The sequence below is a fragment of the Microchirus variegatus genome, assembly GCF_963457635.1.
Source record: "Microchirus variegatus genome assembly, chromosome: 15".
Classification (NCBI taxonomy): domain Eukaryota; kingdom Metazoa; phylum Chordata; class Actinopteri; order Pleuronectiformes; family Soleidae; genus Microchirus; species Microchirus variegatus.
This window is the reverse complement of record NC_139816.1, coordinates 12,440,568-12,460,836: the sequence shown is the minus strand read 5'-3', so window position 1 is coordinate 12,460,836 and position 20,269 is coordinate 12,440,568. Positions and strand designations below refer to the sequence as shown.

The window sequence follows — 20,269 nt, the reverse complement described above, 5'->3', positions numbered from 1 at the left end:
GGGCTTTGACATGGAAGAGGAGGAGCAGGGAGTATTTACTCCCTCTTTGCTTCGAGGCATGTTGTCATTGTCTTGTTTAGCTGACCTCAAATCAGCTGTCCCATCTATCAGTGCAGGGAGCACATCCTGTCTTGTTAACAGGAGTTTGCGCTGGATTGGAGTCAGTGTGTTATACAGACACGTTCCGTGTGCAGTGCTCGCCAGGGAATCGTTCAACAGTCATATGATTTTAGTGTTGGTTTGTAAGAATATTAGAAATATTACTGCTTCACTCATAAGTGTGCACCCCCAGTGTTAGACCATCAATATGTAATAAATAGCCACGGTAGAGTGCACCTCTCAAAAGTAATATACAAGAACATTAAAGAGCCCCTGTATATTGGCAAACAAAGTGTCCTTGACTTGTCTGCGATCATTTTCCTGGCGAGTAATTTCTTACGGCATGCATTTAGTGTTATGGCAAGTTATTTGAAATGCATTTTAGACCTGAGACGTGTAACCTCACACCATAGGCTTCCCTATCCTCTACTCCCGTGGAGAGTCCACCAGGGCTCCAAGGATCTTGAGGCTCACAGGCAATCCAATGATTTCGACAGTCCACACTCCTCTGCTTATGTAGGTCAGCCACAGCAAAGTGCATATTGATCTCCCAAGCTAAATGATATTGTGGTGTCTACTGCTCAGTGCTAAGAAGGTGCCCTTAGACGGTTTGGCTTGAACAGAGGAGACAACAGAGGTCACATGATTGTGTGACAATGCTGCAGCTGTTTTTCCTCATGTTGTTAGGCTGGTGTTGCTTATCTGCACAATATGGTGCATGGTCTATCCGTATCTATGTAAGAAATGGCTTGTTATTAAAAGGGACTGAGCTTATGTTGCCTTTTTCACAGCCATCAAAGGTGAAATAATACACGATTGAAATTGCACTTATTTAACAGTAGGGGATAGGTTATGAAAGGGTCTTAAAGATATGAGATGGTGTTGTCTAAATTAATGCACAATAGGATGCAGTCGTAGTTAAAGGTTAGGAAGTGCATCTTAATTTGTGAGAGTGGGTGAACTGCCTTTCCCTCTGCCACAGTGTGTTAGTGGCAGCGGGTGCTTTAGTGAGGGTGCTAGCATGTGGTTGGCACCTTTCCCACTGCCCAGGGTGGAATCCTTGGCAGAGAGAGAGAGAACTTGGATCGAGCAAACTGCCTGCTGGAGTCGGGTGGGTGGTCCAAAAATATGCAGTGTGAATCAGTCCTGAGAAAATGTAGTATACATGGTATACATATGGTGGAGTGCAGGTAAACGGCATTTGGTCACCACCACCACCAGCAGCTCGGGCTGGACTAAGGTAGTATGGAATGACACGCGGAGCAGTAGCATTTCTCACTTGCATGTCATAAAGCCAGAGGAATGTGGGGATTCAGTTTCAGGCTTTTCATTTCTTAACACATTGTGAGGGTCAAATTCTGAGGAGAGTGATCCCTCTCCACCCCTCTTTATCTCTCACTCCCTGCTGACTCAGCAGTGTTCCTACTGTGACCTATAATGTGTTTTTGCTCGCTTATACAGCCTTCAGCGAGGGAGAGGGAATCTCCTGAACGCACCTGTGTTCACTTTCCATTACTGTTACAGCGGGATATACATGGTGTTAATAGAATGGCGAAATTATGCACAAACCAATTGACAATAGTACTTGTTATGCTTTTATTAATCCCATAGATCATTAAATATCGCACAGGTCCATGTGCCTCGTATCATGCCGCGTTAACTTCTACAATGAACCAACCATAACCATTAAGGAGATCACAGTTTAAATGTGAATGAGCTCTTTGTTCAGTTACCTGAATAACATGCAGTGATATCCAGCTGATTATTTTTAATGAACAACTAATCTAGTCCATATAATACAATAACCATTTTGTCATTTAGCCATAAATTTCCCTTGCTTGATAATTGGTACACTTATCAAAGTACAGCAACAGAACAGGGTGTACCCATTCATTTCTCTAATTTAAGAAGATAAATGGCTAATTATCTATTTTATTAATAAATAAATATAAAATAGTCGGTTTAATAACAGGTAATTGTTTAGTGATGACCAGCCACAATTGTGCCGATGACGGAAAACAATTCCAATCACAGAATAAGTCATGTACGCGTTATACTCACTTCAAGCCTACCCATCGCAATCGTTTCAACACGCGATCACTATTAAGACGCTCTACAAATGAAATGGATCCCATGATGTGGGCATGTTGTACAATTTGGCTAATCGGGACAGCCATCTCGGAGGAAATCAGTCTGCTGGTTTGGGATGGAAGCATGGAATCACGCTATTAGAGTAGAATTTAGTAGTTTGCTGTGATCAGAACGCTGCCATCTGTACATCTTAGTGATTATAAAATATTTGGATGATGGACCACATACAGGTTTTTTTTAAGATTATTTGTGTTTAAGACACCAAGATAATATAAAAATCAAGGTGGTTGTTTGTCTAACGAAAATAAGTTAATCTCAAATGTTGTTTTGAGTAGGAGGATGCATTAGTTTCTTCAGTGCAACATTTCAGAACTCGTTTTTGTTGTTGAATTTATGGACTGTAATTAGATAAATGTATTATTTAAATTAGGGATTTGTATAAATATAGGGATCCAGATGCTGTGTATAACTCCAATCGTAACCCTCCCATATTAAGCATGAGGACAGCTATGGCAAATGAGTCCAATCAAGTTGTTATCAGGGAATACAAACATGTAAAAAAAAATATATAATTCTAAAAAATACTATTCTGCACTTTTCATGGTTACTGAGAAGCCAAGTTTGAGTCATGGTCATGTGACGAACTTTAATTTAAACACTTTGGCCCAAGACTGCAAGGAGCCGTGCAAGGTCATGTGAGTATAATCCACCAGTTTATCATGTTGTATCTCTAAAATATGTGGAATTAGTTCAGAATGCGCAGAACCCACTTTTCTTTCTGATAATGGCTACATTTGTGATAGAAATGTTTTCTCCTGATTTATGGCAAAACCGCTCCACTGCAAAAACATGTTTTTGAAGCCGCGTGGACTGTGTGAACGCGTGCATGTGTTTGTTTGCATGTTACGGGTGCTTGTATTCAAGCCTTTTACTCCAGAGATTTGTGGTTTTGGCACCTGAAAATGTGGGCCGTCAAAACAAACCGCTTCCCATCTCATCTGGCAAAAGAGTACAAAACAAAGGCACTCATTGGATGGAGAATTGCATAAAAGACAGGCAAGCCATAATGTTATGCTCACTGACAATTCCTCAGTATATAAACATCTTCAAGGGGAGATTAAGAAAATGTAGCAATATGTCATACTGTTATTCATCTTGTTGTCAAAATACTGCAGGTATGGATTGTGTTCAATGTGCAGGACGTTGTGCTTCACTTGAAGTGAGAGCTTTTATGCACCGTTTGATATAAAGAATAAGCTTAGTGAAATGAGATTTGCAGTGAATGAAAAGCTAAAAATATTTAGCTGCCGAACAAACTTTTTGTCTGTGCACAGCTCATTTTGCCTGTGGCCACGAATTAGTTAGTGCAGCCAGTCAATTCATTTCTCCCTCTCACCCCTCCTGTATAATTATTATCTCTAAAAGTCAAACATTTTTTAAATGCATGTCTCTTCAAACTCTGCATCTACTGTATAAAGCATAAGTTATGGCCGTTTTGAGTGTCTTATGTCTTTTCTGCTCTACAAGAACTCGGCAACATGTTCCTGCAGCCTTTAGAAACATCTGCAGGTTAAACTAGATTAACAAAACACTTTTCAACTGGTTAACCCAGCAGTGACTCACATAAACTACAAACAACCCTTGATGCGAAAGGCAGTAGGAGCACCGGAGTTGGCTCTATTCTAAAAGATTATGATGAATAAATTCATACTTGTTGGGTCCTGTCATAAGACTATTTCAGTATTTCTAAACCCAACGTTTCAGGAAGTAAATTCCCTAATGTTGGGGCCATTATTGTTCCCTTGTGTTTTAACACAGTTTTGCGATAATATTATTATTAATTATTATTATTATTATTTTGCAGCGAACTACTATAGTAGGGATGTGAATCTTTGGGTGGCTCATGATTCGATTTGATTACGATTCTTAGGGTCACGATTCGATTCAAAATCGATTCTCGATTCAGAATCGTGGATGATTAGAATCGTGATTCATATGTGACTCGATTTTTTTCCCCCCAGCCCTATACTATAGCCTTGTAACCAGCCCCAACCGTTCCTGTCTTTGTAGAGATTCTCCCGCCACTATCCTCGGGCCGGGCCGTTGATTGAGCATTTGTGTTTTTTCTCCCTCGTCGTGTGGTATGTAATAACACTTCCTATTGTGTGAAGGTGTAAAAACCTGCGGCCACAAACTCCTCATTTAAAAACCAGGAAGGGTATCGTCATGAGCAACATATGCGTTCATGGAAGCGGATCTGAGCGGCTCTGTTATTGTTGTAAATTAGACTGTGGCAGCAGGTACAACAAGCTCCCACTGTGGGAAGGATGTGGATGTACGTGTACATTAACAGCTCACTTATTCAAAAATTGTCGGGTTTAATTCGGGCTCGGGCTCGTAATTACAGTTAATGTCGGGCCGGACACAACATGCACAGGCTCGGGTCGGGTCGGGCTTGATTTTTTGGGCCAGATCTAAGCTTTAATTCTTCCGAGTAAAAAATGGTACGGTACGCTCAGCAGATTGAAGCCCTCCTTTGTGTTGTTGGAGAAGATGTTGACCATGCGCAAAGGGCAGAATGAACCAAGCCAGAGAGAGACAAAAAATGATTAAAAAAAATAAACGTTAACACAAAGCAAATAGACTCAACAATGTCCAACACAAGAGGAGGACGATAATGGCAATTGCGTCAGTGAATGAGACTGGCATCAATGACATCAATGTTTTCATGTATTTGTTGTCTATATGAAAACACAAGGGAGATTGTTTTGAGATTTTTCCACTCTGGGAGCAACAAAAATTGCATTTCAGGCCTCTCGAACCACTGTATCCATGTGGACAAAGTGCTGATGTGATTTAAAAAAAAACAAAAAACTTTAGTGTGTTCACCTAGACTTGTTTTTGTGTGGACAGTCACACACTGAGAGAGAGAGAGAGAGAGAGAGAGGAAGAGAAGGCTGTTTCACTTTTCTGTTTGCTCTGTCAGCTCCAATTACATGTTCCACTGTCAGCATTGCTTTTAATCAGGTAATGCTGGGGTTTAAAGTCATCCTTCTATATGTGCTCCACCGATTATCATTACCTTGGTGACACTGTGGTTCACCGGAGCAGAAAAACTAAGGGCTGTCCTTCTTTTATTTACCTAATTTAAATCTTAATTGAGCTGTTTTTGTTTAGTAGAGTCGGATTTGTCAGACTTTAGTGTGTGAATTCCCTGTCGGGCTGAGCATTGGCCTGTCACATTGTTTTAGTCTTTGGCTGATAAAGTGACATGGCTGTCAGCTGATCTCTTCCCCTCCCCTGCTTGCTAACATGGCACCTCCTTATCCGTACTCTGCTTCCACTGTATAGCCTCGGGCCTCCACAGGAACGAAAAGCCTAACTGTGACGGGGCAATAAAAGATGGTGGACATACACGCACACACAGAGAGACACAATAGATATGCAGTTGACACGCAGACAAGTCACAAGATGAGCTCCAGATTGTCTCAAAGCCACGATACAATCAGCTGTGCATACAAATTGTTCTTTCTGCCCACACGCTCACACTCACACTGCATTTACATGGCTGTGTCAGGGAGACACACATTTGCTTTCTCTTGTCGATGTGACTCACCTTTTACAGCGCTAAAGTCTTATCAGTCTCATTATGGTTCTGACACATTTGTGTTCACCGTCCCTGAGGTCACAGCTGAAGGAGTTAGCTGTTGGTATTGGAGCAACAGATGTATGGGCACCTGGCACGGTGTTGCATCTGCATCAGAGAAACCGATTGAAATCGGTTGGCATGGTTTCAAAGTGTTTTTAAGCAATAGCGATAATGGGAGGATTACCGTTTATGCTGACTTTGCCAAAGACAAACTGCAGTTGTATTCCATATGTCCTACTTGAATCATGAAAGTGGTGTTTCTGTTGACCGATAATTGTATAATTTTGAATGCACTTAGTAATAGTAACTCATTCTATAGTAGTATAGATAGTAATAATAGTAACTCATTCTGCAACTAACGATTGTTTTGATAAATTATCTGACAATAATTCAGACAAATTATAGACTTAAATTAAAAAAAATATAGAGTAAAGTCCAACTATAGATCCTGTCTAAGTCTTCGTGGATTTAAACCTTGTGCTTTGCGCTCATAAATTAACACTTACCCTTTTCCCTTTAGCTGTCAAACTTCACTGCGAAATGTATATTTTATCACCTTATGTCAGATGGTACAGAATGTTCTACCAGAAATCTTTACCACGCTTCACCCAAACGCCTGTCCCCACCAAAAGAGTATTGATTTTTGGTTAGTAAAGCCTTCTTGACTAGACCACAGTGTGACAAGAGCTTTAGGGCCAGGTGTTTTCATTAGGGTCGACATAAGCCTTGATTCTTATTGAATTAAAGGTCATCAGTTGGGCAGTTTAAGAGGCACCCAGCTCCATTGGTGTTTAGCTCCTCTGTGACCCGACCACTTTGGTCGATTTCCAGCATATTTACCCGTTGTCCTCTCTGAACCTGATTAGATGGCTCATTTGCATTATTGGCCCAGCGTGGCTGACAAAGCCTTTACCCAGTGGCAGCCAATTGAGTCAAAGAGAATCTATTCCCAAGATTTGGCTTTATGCAACATTTATGTTCAAGCTGGTCCTGTCACAAATGTGGAATTGTAGTCATTCAGTTTCTCAATGCGATGAAACTGTATTAGCATTTATAATTTCATTTTGTTTTGGACATGGGTATCAAATCCTTTCCCCATCAGTGATATCATCCTTTGATGCTACATTATTGAACATTTATCACGTTGACCGCCATCATGTTGATGAGGCAATGGCTAGAATTGCTCTTCTCTTATTAGAAGTGGTCTTGGATAATTTTCAGCGCGTACGCACAGTATCTCAGAACTTCACCAAAGACATGGTGCTGTTCTTAGCTTGTCTTTGTGTTGAAGACGTGCGCACACGTCAGCTGGTTCTGCATTAAACATAGTATAAAATTGCTTATTGATATAAATTGATTAATATCCAGGTCCTTTTTTGTTTGCTTTTCATTTCCTGAAGGCCCCTCTTCAAATGCCTGAAGGGGTTTTACCGACTCACCTGCATATTCTTAGCAGGCAAATTTTGTTCTCACAGACTGCAGAGTAAAAAAAAAATGCTTATCCCTATTCAGTTGCATAAACAGCCACAGCATGCATTGCTCTTTCACCAAAATATTGTGATATATCAATAATACAGTGATCGATTGCATTTGCAAATCATGGCCATTCACCTGTATGTCACCTCCTCCTCTTCTTCTGCAAAGACTTCCAACAGCAGACTGCAGTGTCGCATCCTGTATGGGTGTATACACCTGTGCATACAGGTGGTCAGATGTAAAGGGGGGACATTATCTCTGTCAAAATTCCATCTTCTATGGGCTCAGTAACTCTAGAGAGTTTAGTGCATCCAACTACTTTTGTCCTTACTCTTCCAGTTTAGCATGTTTCCAGCTGTAATGGTGCCCACAATTTACCTTTTTCATCACATCCCCCACAAACCAGGCACACTGGTTTGTGTTTTACTTGAAACAAAAACAACAATTTTTCCATTACTCTATGTAGGTGTGACACTCGGTGATTGCGGTACATGCCGACAATGACAGGGAACCCTTCTTTGCTGTGCTGTGTTCACCCTGACCGTGACCCAGGCAGGCGTACAGCTGGAAAGGGCCACTCTTAAGTACACATTGATCTACTTAAAGGTTTTTTTTCTTCGGCAGGAATAAGGCAGTTGCTTCCCATATTTATTTATGTATTTATGAATTGCCTTGTGGGGTGGATCAGGATTTCTTATGAGTCGTTTACATCCCAGAGGCCGGACATCCCCCCACCTCTGGTTTAATAGGAGCTTGAACTTTTAACCTGATGATCTTTAACCTCCCTTTTAAATACCAACAGATGGTTGGACTCAGGGTGTACAAGCCAAAGAGTGACTCCTATGATCCAGGCATGTAATATGCCAATTTTTCTATCTTTTCTGATTTCTGTTATTTGTAAATAATTGGGCCCAATTCTTGCTTCTCTAACTGTGTGATGCAAGTTTTCAAGGGTAGCAAGAAACACAGTTTAATGGAGCTGCTAAAATGCAGTGGTAGCCTTGGCAAAGTGGTTTGTTTTTATTTAGGTTACGCCATGTGTCACTCAATAAAATTGTGCCAATAGCTCTTCAAGAATAGGGCTGCCCAAGGAGCACAGTCTCTTCCTTATGAGATCTCAATCTGCAGGCGTTTTGCATGCATACTTGGCACTAGCCTTGGATCACTCAAATGACGCCGGCAGGTCTCCACCCCTAATATCACAGGAAGCATTGGCTTGGCTCAGCTGGTCTTGTATGTGCCGAACACTTGTTTGGCACAGTGCTCGATGGTGAATATTACTCATATTGGCTCACTTGGGGCATTAAACTCGCATGTAGAGCTATACAAGTGTCGACACATGTTACCGCATTAGAGCCCTGTACACGTCAGTATTGCTTGTAAGACAATTATTTTTTTGTTTCCCTGTATGATTAATTTCCTCCTATTTGCTGATTGATTTTTCGGATAGGAAATCATTTTTAACTGGATCTTCTGAGCAACTTGTTTAAATTTCTAAACAAAGAATGGACTTAACTCATAAATCACTTTATTTTATCAAGTTTGGCCATTATTAAGAATTATTGCTATCACATACACACTGCTTTATTCTGTCACTCAGTCTATGGATCAAGGGCTGGACTGAGACCGAGCATGTGACAGCATTAAAGCCCTTAGGAAATTCCTCTAGAGTATGAGAAATAAGAGCCATGCAGGAAAAGGAAAAGGAAAAGAGGAAGGTGGAGTTCAGAAATGACATTATAAAGATCAGATTGCCTGCAGATTTATGGACCTGGTAGGGAATAATGGCTACATTTAATATTTGGTTTGAATACAGGGCAGCAGATTTTGTGTGTAAACTGTACACTTTGTTGCCTTCTGTTCAAAGTGATAACTCGTCACAGATTTTTTTTTGCTGATCGCCATGTGCGGCAGTGCAGGATACGGAATATCACCTTTCCACACGACTTCCAGCTATGGGTTTGTGCAGGGTTCAAAAGGGGAATCGGTTTACTCTGTTATGTCAGCACATGACATCACGTGAGTACATTCCTCAGCTGGCTCACTTGGCACGTATTTGGGAGAAATCACCCAGGCCAATAGTGGCTGCCTGGCTCCTTTTCTGAATCAGGCTATGTGTTGTACAACACAAGCTCATGGCTAAATAATCAATCACAATCCTCCCTTTTTATTCAAAACTGCATTTTGTAATTATCCAAAGGGAATGTGATGTCTAATTAATTGTGTGCCACAATTAAAAAGGTACACAGTGCATTAATGTCCCCAAGGAGATATATTCTCTAGTCACTTGACTTGCAGCTTCATGTTAACTTAATGCAAGCACTTTAGATCAGATGACATGTTGTGAATTGCACTACTAAATTCTAACTGCATTAAGTGAATAAAGTTAGCTTGCTGAGGATGGGGTTGCCCTGTCAGTGTATGTACTTTGGCCTTGCATTTTGTTGACTTCTTACGCAACCAGTCAGAGAACAAACATCCCTCTCCAAACGAACATTAAAAGCAGCTTCATTTCAGAAGTAACATGCAACCGTTCCATCACACCTGAAAATGGAGTGCATGGCCATTCGTATATACTCTCTCTAGATGTGTGCAAGTAAAATTAAACAGAAAGCAGAGTTCTCAAGAACTCCTACAGAAGGCATAAACTTACCGAATGTGATGTGTTCTTCAAATAAATGTGTGGATGTAACCTGCAAGTACATCACTCAGCGTGGTTTGGCTCTAGGAGGCTGAGTGTAATTTGTAATATGGTGTGTGTGTATATATATGTGATGACAACTTTCTAAATAATTGATAAAGCTCAACATTTTACACGGCTAGGACTCTGTACCATGGCCCATTCAGGATTTTCTGGGGGGTTTTCTCCTTTTTCTTTTTTCTTTTTTTACTTGCCCTGAGCTGGTGGTTGACGTATGAGGAGACATATCACTGAGTGGTGTCAAAATGTGCACTCAATAACAAAAACATTTGTTGTATAGAGTTGTAACTATAATAATCCTTTTATTTTAAGTACTTATAAATCTTGTAAGGGTAATTTTCCACAACAATTATTTAAAAACCTCTAGTTCAAGCTTATCAGTTGTGCTTAAAGTTGTATCACTTTTGAAAAGCGGTTATAGAGATTAATAATCCATAATATAATCAACAATAAACCTTTGAGTTGCAGCCCTGAATATAATGTCACATTTTCTCTCTTTGTCATGGAACTAGTAGTACAATTGTTTTTAAAAAGCACACTAAATTAGCGCTACAATCTTTTTCCCACTATACTCCGTTCTACATCTGTGCCGATTCACACCACGTACTTTACGTTTAATGTTTGTTGTTTGTTTTTTTCTTTCAGCAGGGAGAAGTGGATCATGCTTAAAGGTTTCCTCGCGTTACCATCTTGCAGCAATGGCCTGAGGGACTCTCTGGACTGAAACCAAGGTAAAAAAAATTTAAAAAAGCATGACCAGTGCCAACTCTGTTTTTTTCACTCTGCTGTGTAGATTCTCCCATCCAAACACAAAATGACAAAATGCTCAGATGAAGCAAACATCTACTATTAAACAGAATTATTTTGTATTATTATACTTGGCCACATGAGAGTAAAAGAAAACAAGCTCAAGTGTCTCCTGCAACATTTGTTTCATTGGCTTGTGTCCCATCTATGGTACTTGATTGGATAAGTGCTCCCACAACTTAACTTTGTATGCAAAGCTGATTCTTGGATGATTTCACTAGTAATAAGGGAAGACCATTAATGGTGGTTTTGATATGAATATTTTTCCATTGCCATCAGAGGAGCCATACCCTTTTTCTCTTCATCCATTTCTACACAGTTCCACTTTTTGTGTTTGGTGGGGTTCTGATCTAGCCAATTTTGTGAAAGTGCTTGTTGCATCCAATATTCCCTTTGGTCTGCAGTATTCATATATTTTGTGTGGGGGGGAAAAAAAAGCTCCACTCAAACCATTATTCCTCCTGCATGGTTGTTACTTTTCAGGTTACAGTTCAGCTGGTGCTAGAATGTGTCTTTTAGGATTACTGTATTGCCAGCACTTCTTACAAAATCATTTTTGGAACATCTATCATCAAAATAATGGTTCCCATTGGCTAACACGAGTTTGCTTGCAGTCAGTTAGTTGGCGTTGAATCAGAACATGCCCTACTTTCTCCCCACCTTCTGTATTAGTCATCCATTAGTATGTGTTTATGGTCGAAATCCAAAGTTTACATTTCCTATGTAATATTTGTGAGGCAGTGCACAAGAAGCTTGAACTTAATGTGGCCTTGCATTTCCAGTAAGCTGGTGTCCTGCAGTTTTTGTCTGTTATCTTTTGAAAGATGAGTGTTTGAATTCATTTTATCCTAACGGAAGCATTTATTTGCTTAAAGCAGCCATGTTCTTATACTTTCCATATCCTTTTGTTGTAAGCTTGCTGTTGTGCTGCTCGACACCGGCACAGTGAATTAGGAATAACTTCCCGTGCTTAAAATGCGGACATCTCTTTGCACAATTGGTTAAAATAAAAAAGAATCACAGATGGATTTAGAGGTCCTGATCAATTAAAGCGAATAACCCCTGAGCGATTAGCTCAGGATGTTCTTACATTTCACCTTATGTAATAATCTGATTTCCGTAGAGTGACATCCGAGTCTCCCTTCTGGCAATGCCCTCGGCCACAGTTGAACTGTTGACTAGATTGTTGTGGAGAGGAGCTTATTTACCAGTTAATCAATTTTGCCATGATTTTGAGCCCTAGTCTCTTCTCCTCTCAGCGTTTCCTTTTGACAGCCAGAGCCCAACATGCTGTGCCAGAGTCCTGCGCCCATAAAAGTTATGCATCATAAAAATAAAATATAATTACATTAATCAACAGTTAAAAGCGTGCGTAAAAATAAGCGGAAATGGGTGCCGAAACATCGTAATAAATGCAATTTAATCAAGACTAATTAAACACAATGCTTACTCAGCCTCTCGGTTCCAGAGAGCAGCTGACTGATTTAAACTGGGGATATTTGGTTATCCATGTGTCATTTTGCATAACATCAGCAACACAAGAGTAAGTGACTTTCCACTCATCACACATTTGAACTGTACATACCAGCTGGTTAACCTCAGTCCAGCCTTGTGTGTCTATTAGATACATTCCTGATGAGTTTTAAAGTGAGTGTCTGTGTCGTGAAGGTAATTGTGGGTAACAGCGTGGTTCTAATGGCGAGCCTTTCAGGTGCAGGTTTACACCAAATTAGTCTTATGCACATCTCAGCCCTGTTCTTGTTCTGCACAAGGCCCTCCCCTTCCCATCCTGTGACATTCTGAAGTGACTGCCCGTGTTAAAGATTCATGAGCATGATCAGCTTTCAGTAAATGGGGGGCCTGGCTCTTGGTTGCTCTCCGGCACTTTAGAGCCATTAACTTGCAGTGATTCAAAAGTGGACAAGCACTTGAGTGGGACTTGGTAGCCATGCAAGGTGCATGCCTCTCTGTCTGCTAAATGGCAACAGTGTGTTTGTGTCAGGTTTTGTGGACACATCGTTTTTTTTGTTTTTTAATTAAAGATATGCCAGTAAATAGCTGAGATAACTTTGGGGGAGGGGCAGCGGGGGTTAATATAGATTAGATACTCGGGCTAGTACACACAAGTGGGCGAGTGATGGAGAGCTAGAGGAGAGAACTGAGACTTACCTTAATGCACATAAATGTGATTATATGGGGCTGTGAAGAAATTAGTCTCTCAACATTTACACCCAAGATCTATTGAACACATCATACGCTGAGCAAACCTCTTCAGTGAAGAAGGATCATGACCTCTTTTCATTTCGGTGTCTCGTCTCTGACTTAATTTTGAAGGGAAAATTAGTCCAGGAGAAGTTTTTTGCAGTTGGTATTGGCTTTTTATCCACACGGAACGGGCGTTCTGGGAGCAATGAAAGGCTATTTTTGGAAACCGGGTCCCAGAGTCGAGAAAATCTCAATACGCCACCCTTGCGCTTTCATGTGCACAACTAATAGGCTACTTTGGGAAAGCCGTGATGTCAAAGCCCCACCTCGCTGTTGCTCGTGCATTCACCGTCGCCATCTCTGTCATCTTTGTTCTGATTTTGTACTACGTCATTTCCTGTGAATGAAGTCCTGTCCCAGAGCGATGTCTTGTTTACAGAAGACTTTCATGAAGTTCTGATTCCATGTGGATAAGGCCTGATTCTCTCTCTCGTCAATCTGATTCCTCCATGGTCAGAGTGAAAATGCACATCACTCAAGTCTTGTTAAATTCATCCAAGATTCAAGGTTTTAACTTCTCTTAATCTCTGTCAGTCCATCATCACTTTTCTCCATCCACCTCCCCCTGCCTCTCCCTTGACCCAAACCTAATATCACAACATCTGGTTCAAGGTAACAGCAGCTGTCAGCAGGGCGAAAGTTCACCGCAGACCCCCCGCCCAAGTTGCGTTCTGTTGAAATCAATATCGCTTTTAAATACATGTTGGTCTTTAATACATCTGACATGGTTCCAACACGTGTCCTGTGTGTTTTGGCTCCCTCAGCACTTTTTCCTCACCCTTCCAAATATTGAGACTTAAAATGAGAAAACACACATCCTCTGGGCCCCTCCTCTATCACGTTTTTCTCTTCACTTGGTGGGGAAACAAATGGCCCGTGTTGCAGCTCTCCAGAAGCAGTCTTTATTGGTGTGCTCTTGTTCTCCATTTCTCTCTTGGGGCCTGTTGTGCCAAGAAGTCATGTGAGGACAGATTACACACCAGTGAGACATTGTTCAGTGCCCCTCAGTGGTTTTGCACTTTCCAGAAGTGCGCTCATTATTACAGTGCAGGAGACTTCAAATACTTCTCCAATAGCTTTTGATGCAGTTTAATGCACAGTCATGCCCAGCGCTCTTCTGAGCTCCAGAAGCACTGGGTGTGTCTCTTAACTCAAACCCCTGCGAACCTACATGATTACAGGAATGGCACACTGGCACATGCCCTCTCCCCCTGGCAATCAGAGACAGAGTTTTTTTTTTTTACTGCATCTATTTTTTTTCTCTTCACAATATGCTACGACTTGAATGGATGATTCAGTGATTTTTCTAGGTTCCCCTCCACAGATCTCCCTCACTTTGTGTGAATATAGCAGCACAACTCTAGTCTTAATTGTTAAATTTACAAATAACAACCTTTAAAATCAAAACTTTGATTCTGGTGTCCTTGGACATGCTTGATACTTATAAAAGTTTTTCTTTAGTTTTTTCGGATGTTACAACTTTCAAACTCATCAGCTACAAACTTTCCAGAAAGATACTTCTGGAAATCTGTAAAAGACTTAAAGCGGACTTAGACCGGAAGTTCCAATTAACACTGTTTTTTGGTGTGTATCTGCGCCATTTCCTCGTTTATGAAGCCCTGAAGGTTCGAAACAAACAGTTCAGCCACTGCTAAGAACGCTGTGTTGTATTGTAATCTGGGGCTCAGCGAGATGTCTGAAAAAACCTGTTCTGGTTCCATAAACAGCATTTCTCCTTAACAGCAGATCCTCCTGGTCCGGGGCACATCCCATTGCGTGCAGTGTACTGCAGAGGAAGAATAAGGTCCGTTGTGGAGGTGTCTCACTTGCGATAGTGTCTTCTGACTCTGGGTCCGACTCCGGTTCAAAGTCTTAAAAAGGGACTGTGGCGGGAGTCATGACGAAGCCATTTTTAAGCACTATTAAAACAATGTTTTGATATCGAGTAGCAGTGCATCCACCGTTCCAGAGGGGGAGCTGCACTTCTGAAAGCTGGTGTGCTAATTACGTCACTTTCAGGTATTGGCTAATCACAAGACATTTGGGAAAGTTCTCGTTGGCTGGCCAATCACAACACAGTCTGTCTTCTGGGGGTGAGATTTCAGTCTGAAACAGCGCGGCTGACGAGAGCTTCAGTGAGGAGAGATTTCTAACTGGTTTTTGACCATAAAAACAAGTTAATGTATTAAAGTAGACCTCCATATATGTGTGATAAGACCACTCTATGGGAGCTTTAACTTATTTTATATCTGCACACCTCGCAACACAAAAGGAATCCCAAAATTGAAACATAATAAATGTGATATTTTGATGGGTTGACGGTGTGTAGCATCACTATTTCAGCATTTGGAACTTACATTTCCTAGTCATTGTGTTTCTACAGTTTGGTGAATCATGCTGTAAGTGCAGTAAAGTGTTAAAATTGGTTGTGTTTTTTGGGGGGTGTTAATTGTGACACATGTACAGGTTATATTGTACTATGATGACATTTCAGTAGTCTGTGCAGAAGCTGCAGCAGCCCCTTGTTGTCGCTACAGTCTGCCCTGGCCAGACTCTTTGGCTCCAGCTCAGCCCTAGACAGCCTACTCCTGTGACACCTTAGATATAAGCAATGACACGCACCTGTGATCGTCTCCCTCAAGTGCAACCAGTGCTTTCAAAGTCAAGCGATTTGTGAAACTTTTGCTGATGTTTAACCTCTGCATAGCGATTTGTTGTTTGGTACAGTTGGAAGTAAATGCTATTTAATGTTTAACACACGTCATCATTTCATGAAGTCCCAATATTTAAATCGTATTTGTTGTGCATTGGTTTAATAAACAGGTTGGAATATTGGTGAATCATCAGCTTTGTGTTGCTGAGGCAGTGTTGTGGCTGCTGCAGTGGTTTAGTAACCCAACCCTTCATTTAGCCCCGTGAGTCAGACCCACAGATGATGAAGATGAAAACCTGTAATGAAGTGAGAAGTGTTGGATTCACACTGGCGCAGCTGACCTGTCAGCACACAAACATACAATTAAGTGTGCATATACAGTATGTGGGAGGGATGGGAAGAGGGCAGAGTCTAGTTAGGTGTTTACTACTCTTACATTATGGACGTAACCTGAGTTCCTCACAGCTTCAGAGTTGCAAAACAAGTGCACGGAGGACGATATGCTCCCGTGAACCCGGCCCCTTTCCAGAGCAGACACATCCTGACTGTGTGGCCTACTTTCCTTCAGTGTTACAGTGCTTTGCCAACAACAGACTGTCATATACGCAGAGTTTATGTAACATCGGGTGTCATTTTTTTATGCTACCATGCCATTATTTCATCAACTGATGTACTACATAGTGGTGTCCTCGCTGAATTCTGACAAATATCTGTTTTTAAAGCTGCGTTTGTTACCTTTATCTTATTCATGTTAATCTTGACCAGCCCCAAGTGAACATAAACATTGATTTCACGCCAGCCTTCACCCGCCCCTACCAAAATATACAGCAGATAATACAAAAGAAAGATAACTTTATGACTAACAACGGGCCAGTCTCAACATACAATACCGATGAAGCATAAGAGCTGACAGCTTGATGAACTGTAAATCTGTGAGATGCCTTCCAGAATATGTCAGCCACTCAGTCTTGTGCAAAACAAGGTTAGTCACTCCACCTGCACTAACTCTGAGTAAATGATACAGTATTTGCACACGGCACAGGTGTAGCAGTGTATGACAGTGTCTCATGGATCCACATCTGGTCATATTAACGTGGCTTCAATGGCAAAAAAATCAGTCAAGAATCTCCCAGATTTTTTATAATAATTTTGCTGTATTGTTTTCTTAACAGCTTGTTACTTGTATTAGGATATTAGGATATGGCAACGTGTTACCATTGTTGACACACTCCTAAAGATGTTGTCCAAGTTGGATTCTTTCTTAAATTGGTGAGTGATGTGAAAGGGAATTATTTATACATGTGTCATAGTTGTAGACGGCATATAAACTCAGGGACCGATGCATTCAGAGCTGTTACAAGATTATCTCTCTTCGCACATAGATTTTTAATAACTGTGAAATTTCACTGTTGAAATGTCTCTGCGAGTCTGTATTCATCAGTTTTTTTTATTTAAATATGTAACAGCTGTATGACATAATGTGCATTACAGGTAATTTCTTTCTGAACAACACATTAAGTGGTTCTGTCTGATCACAACTACAGTCTCACAGCAAGCCTGATTTTACATCATAATTACAACCACAAAAGATGCAATTTTGTTGAATGATAAAAAATGTGGAAAACCTGTAGAATACACAGATTCTGAGAAAAATTCTTATCATTTGTTCAACAAGAAACCCTCCTTCAGTGACCGACAGGGATAATTATCTGAGTGACACGGCTTAGTACAGGGAGTGCAAACAGCTGACTGGGGATTTAGAGAAACCTGTAGGATTAGAAATCCATAGCTACTGTCCTCATGTCAAGATCAACCCCCCCCCCACCCACCCACTCACCCAGCAACAAAAATGGCCTGGTAGCCATGCTGTCTGGCTGTCTGTGTTGGTATCATTGAAACGTGCCTGGTACTCCCAGTGTCTCTTATTTGTCTCATTGTACAATGACCCCATCATTACTGCCATGTCAAGGAGATGTTGGCATCCAATCATATCTTAGCCTAACAGGACAGGCACAACCAATCGGGTCCTGAATCCCCATGGTAACGTCCACTGAAACATCCAGGCACAACCAATAGGAACAGAGAGTGCCATTTAGCTGTGAAAGTTTAATGGCCTGTTTCTGTTGTCATTAATATAAGCACATAACTCCTGTGGTGCTGCTATTACTTTTTTAAAATTTCAATCGGCAGCTGAGAACTAACGGTTCCTGGTTGCATTTACAGAGTGTAAAGCACACATGAACACACAGCTGATGGCATTTTCCCATCGTTATCTGTCCGTAGAGTGTACTGGCCATCAATATTCCTCATGTTGTTTTTCGGTAAAACAATAAAAATGTGGTTTACCCTTCAGAGTCTCCTCTATCTTTCTGGCCAGTCACGACTGTGTTGCACCTCCACCGTTAAGCCCAGACACTACCATTAGCTTAAAGTAGGTCACTCTGGGCCAGGAGGGAGCCCGGCTCAAGTTTGCATGGTCACTCGCTCCCCTTTCCAGGGTAGCCTGCTTCTGCTAAGCTATGCTCTTGCACTCTGCTCCGTGCTGTACTCTGCTGTACTCTGTTCTGTGCCTTATGTAATGGCTGAGCAGTGAGCAGTGTGTGTCATAGCCGTTTCCATGGTAAGAGTGGCTATGAGTGTATCACAACACAAGCGTGCCCCAACCTTATGTACTGGGCAGTCGAGACTTTTCTTTAATCGATCCCTGTCTGATAGTCTCCCTTCCCCTGCGTTCCATCTCAAACCCAAAGGGTTTTGCATCAGTCGAAAAAAATTGTTATGCATTAATATTTTTTTGTAATGGCACCATTTGTTTTTCGGAAGACGACAAGTGTTCTCAGCAGAGGTCCTCCTGAAATCCGACTCCATTACTGGTCATCCATATTTGGTGCATATGCGGTAATTAATAAGACATTACTCTGATCAATAATTGATTGTCTCTCATCCTGTAGCATGAAGTTCAGCCCATGCCGACTTGCCTGGTAAAAGGAGGAGCACAGTAAATTATATGATGGGTGAGACGAATCTCAACATCATCCGTAGAGGGTCGATCTTTCCACATCTGGTCAAAGGCTCTCAACTTGTAATTGTAATGGTATCTGATCTTGTATTGCAAGAGAAACCTCGCTCAAACATGCACAACATGAATTCCCACTTTGAGATCTCGCGTCTTGCATTTCGTTTTTTAACAGCGTTTTTACAGGCGGATGTAGGTAAACTGTTCTCAGAGGCGCTCGGTAAACACAGACATATGTTATGATTGTGAAGCCACTCTTAACTCGCCGTGATCTGGCTTCGCCTGGTTTTGTGTAACTGATGGGTTTGTCTTGGTACATGGTGGAGTGTTCAGTCTGGTGCTGTGGGCAAAGTACAGTGCTCTCATTTCACTCTCTCCTGGGAGAGGTGCACCATCAGAGAGAAATGATTGAATCTGTTTCTCTGCTCTATTTTCACTCACTTCTCCAAGTTGAATGAATCAACCTATACCCTTGGTGCAGAAGTGTGTGCATGTGTGTTGTATGTGTGTATTCATGTTGGCATGCTCACACATCCTCTTTTGTTTTTTTTAAGTTTGTAGTCGATCAGATGTTTCACATGTAAAACTCTGTGTGTTTTGTGTCTTTTTCCAGGCGCTGATATGCATTGATGATGAGTGGAGTTGGCGAAAACTCCTCTGACCCTGCCAGGGCAGAGTTAAGAAAACGCAAAGAATGTCCCGCTGAACTTCTAGGACCCAGGTAAAATGTTTAAACCTGTCCACATCAAGAAGACAGATCTCCCTGAAGCAAACCTGTAGCAGGAAAAAAAATCCGCACAGGCTCAGGGAGAAAATGCGAACTCGACACAAAAATGCCCTGGTCGGCCAAAAAGTTGTAGTCCAGAACTTTCTTACTGTGAGCTGACAGCGCTAACCCCTGCCCAACTTATGCTATTGCTAAAAAAACAGTTTCCCCCCCTTCTAACTGCAGGATTGTGAAATGCGTCTTACTATAATATGTGCAACAGCAACACAATAGTTTTCAACACTTGCATAAACTGTGATGGTTGCTATAAACCTGTTGTGCTGTGGAATTCTGTTCACATCGTACAGTGCAATGCAAAAGTCTTAGGGCACCGCCAGCTTTGTTGTATTTGTGTGTCATATTCTGTCATCATTTGTATTGGAATGATTTGACTGAAAGTTGGTCTTATTTAGCAGCAAACTGTAAATGGACCTTTTTCACTGCAGATGTTTGTTGACATGAACTTGTAGAACAAACATAGATTATACCAATAACATTAATTAGGGTTGCACTCCAGGTTTAAGTGAGCCAGAGTGGTGCTGTTGTTCAAGTGTAAGGGTACTTCACACTATACTTGACACTGTAACCTTTAGAAGAGAACTGCATATATAAATTCATACATGTTTCCAGCATTTTCTGCATGTGTTCCAATAAAGTGATTGAGATGTACTGTATAGTCATTGTAGCATTGCCAAAACAACAAATATCTAATGGTGGCCTAAGACTGTTGCACAGTACATCTCTCA

General features: G+C 41.2%; 1 protein-coding gene across 2 annotated transcripts in view; it reads left to right on the top strand.

The window, feature by feature from the left end:
- ncoa2 (nuclear receptor coactivator 2) overlaps positions 1-20,269 on the top strand; it is a 52,449-nt gene that overhangs the window by 3,702 nt on the left and 28,478 nt on the right. For both annotated transcript variants that reach the window (XM_083901708.1, XM_083901707.1), the window contains exons 2-3: positions 10,662-10,747; positions 19,371-19,478. In XM_083901708.1, the coding sequence (XP_083757834.1) occupies positions 19,387-19,478 (92 nt within the window). In that variant the 5' untranslated portion in view covers positions 10,662-10,747; positions 19,371-19,386. The remainder of the gene's footprint in view (positions 1-10,661; positions 10,748-19,370; positions 19,479-20,269) is intronic.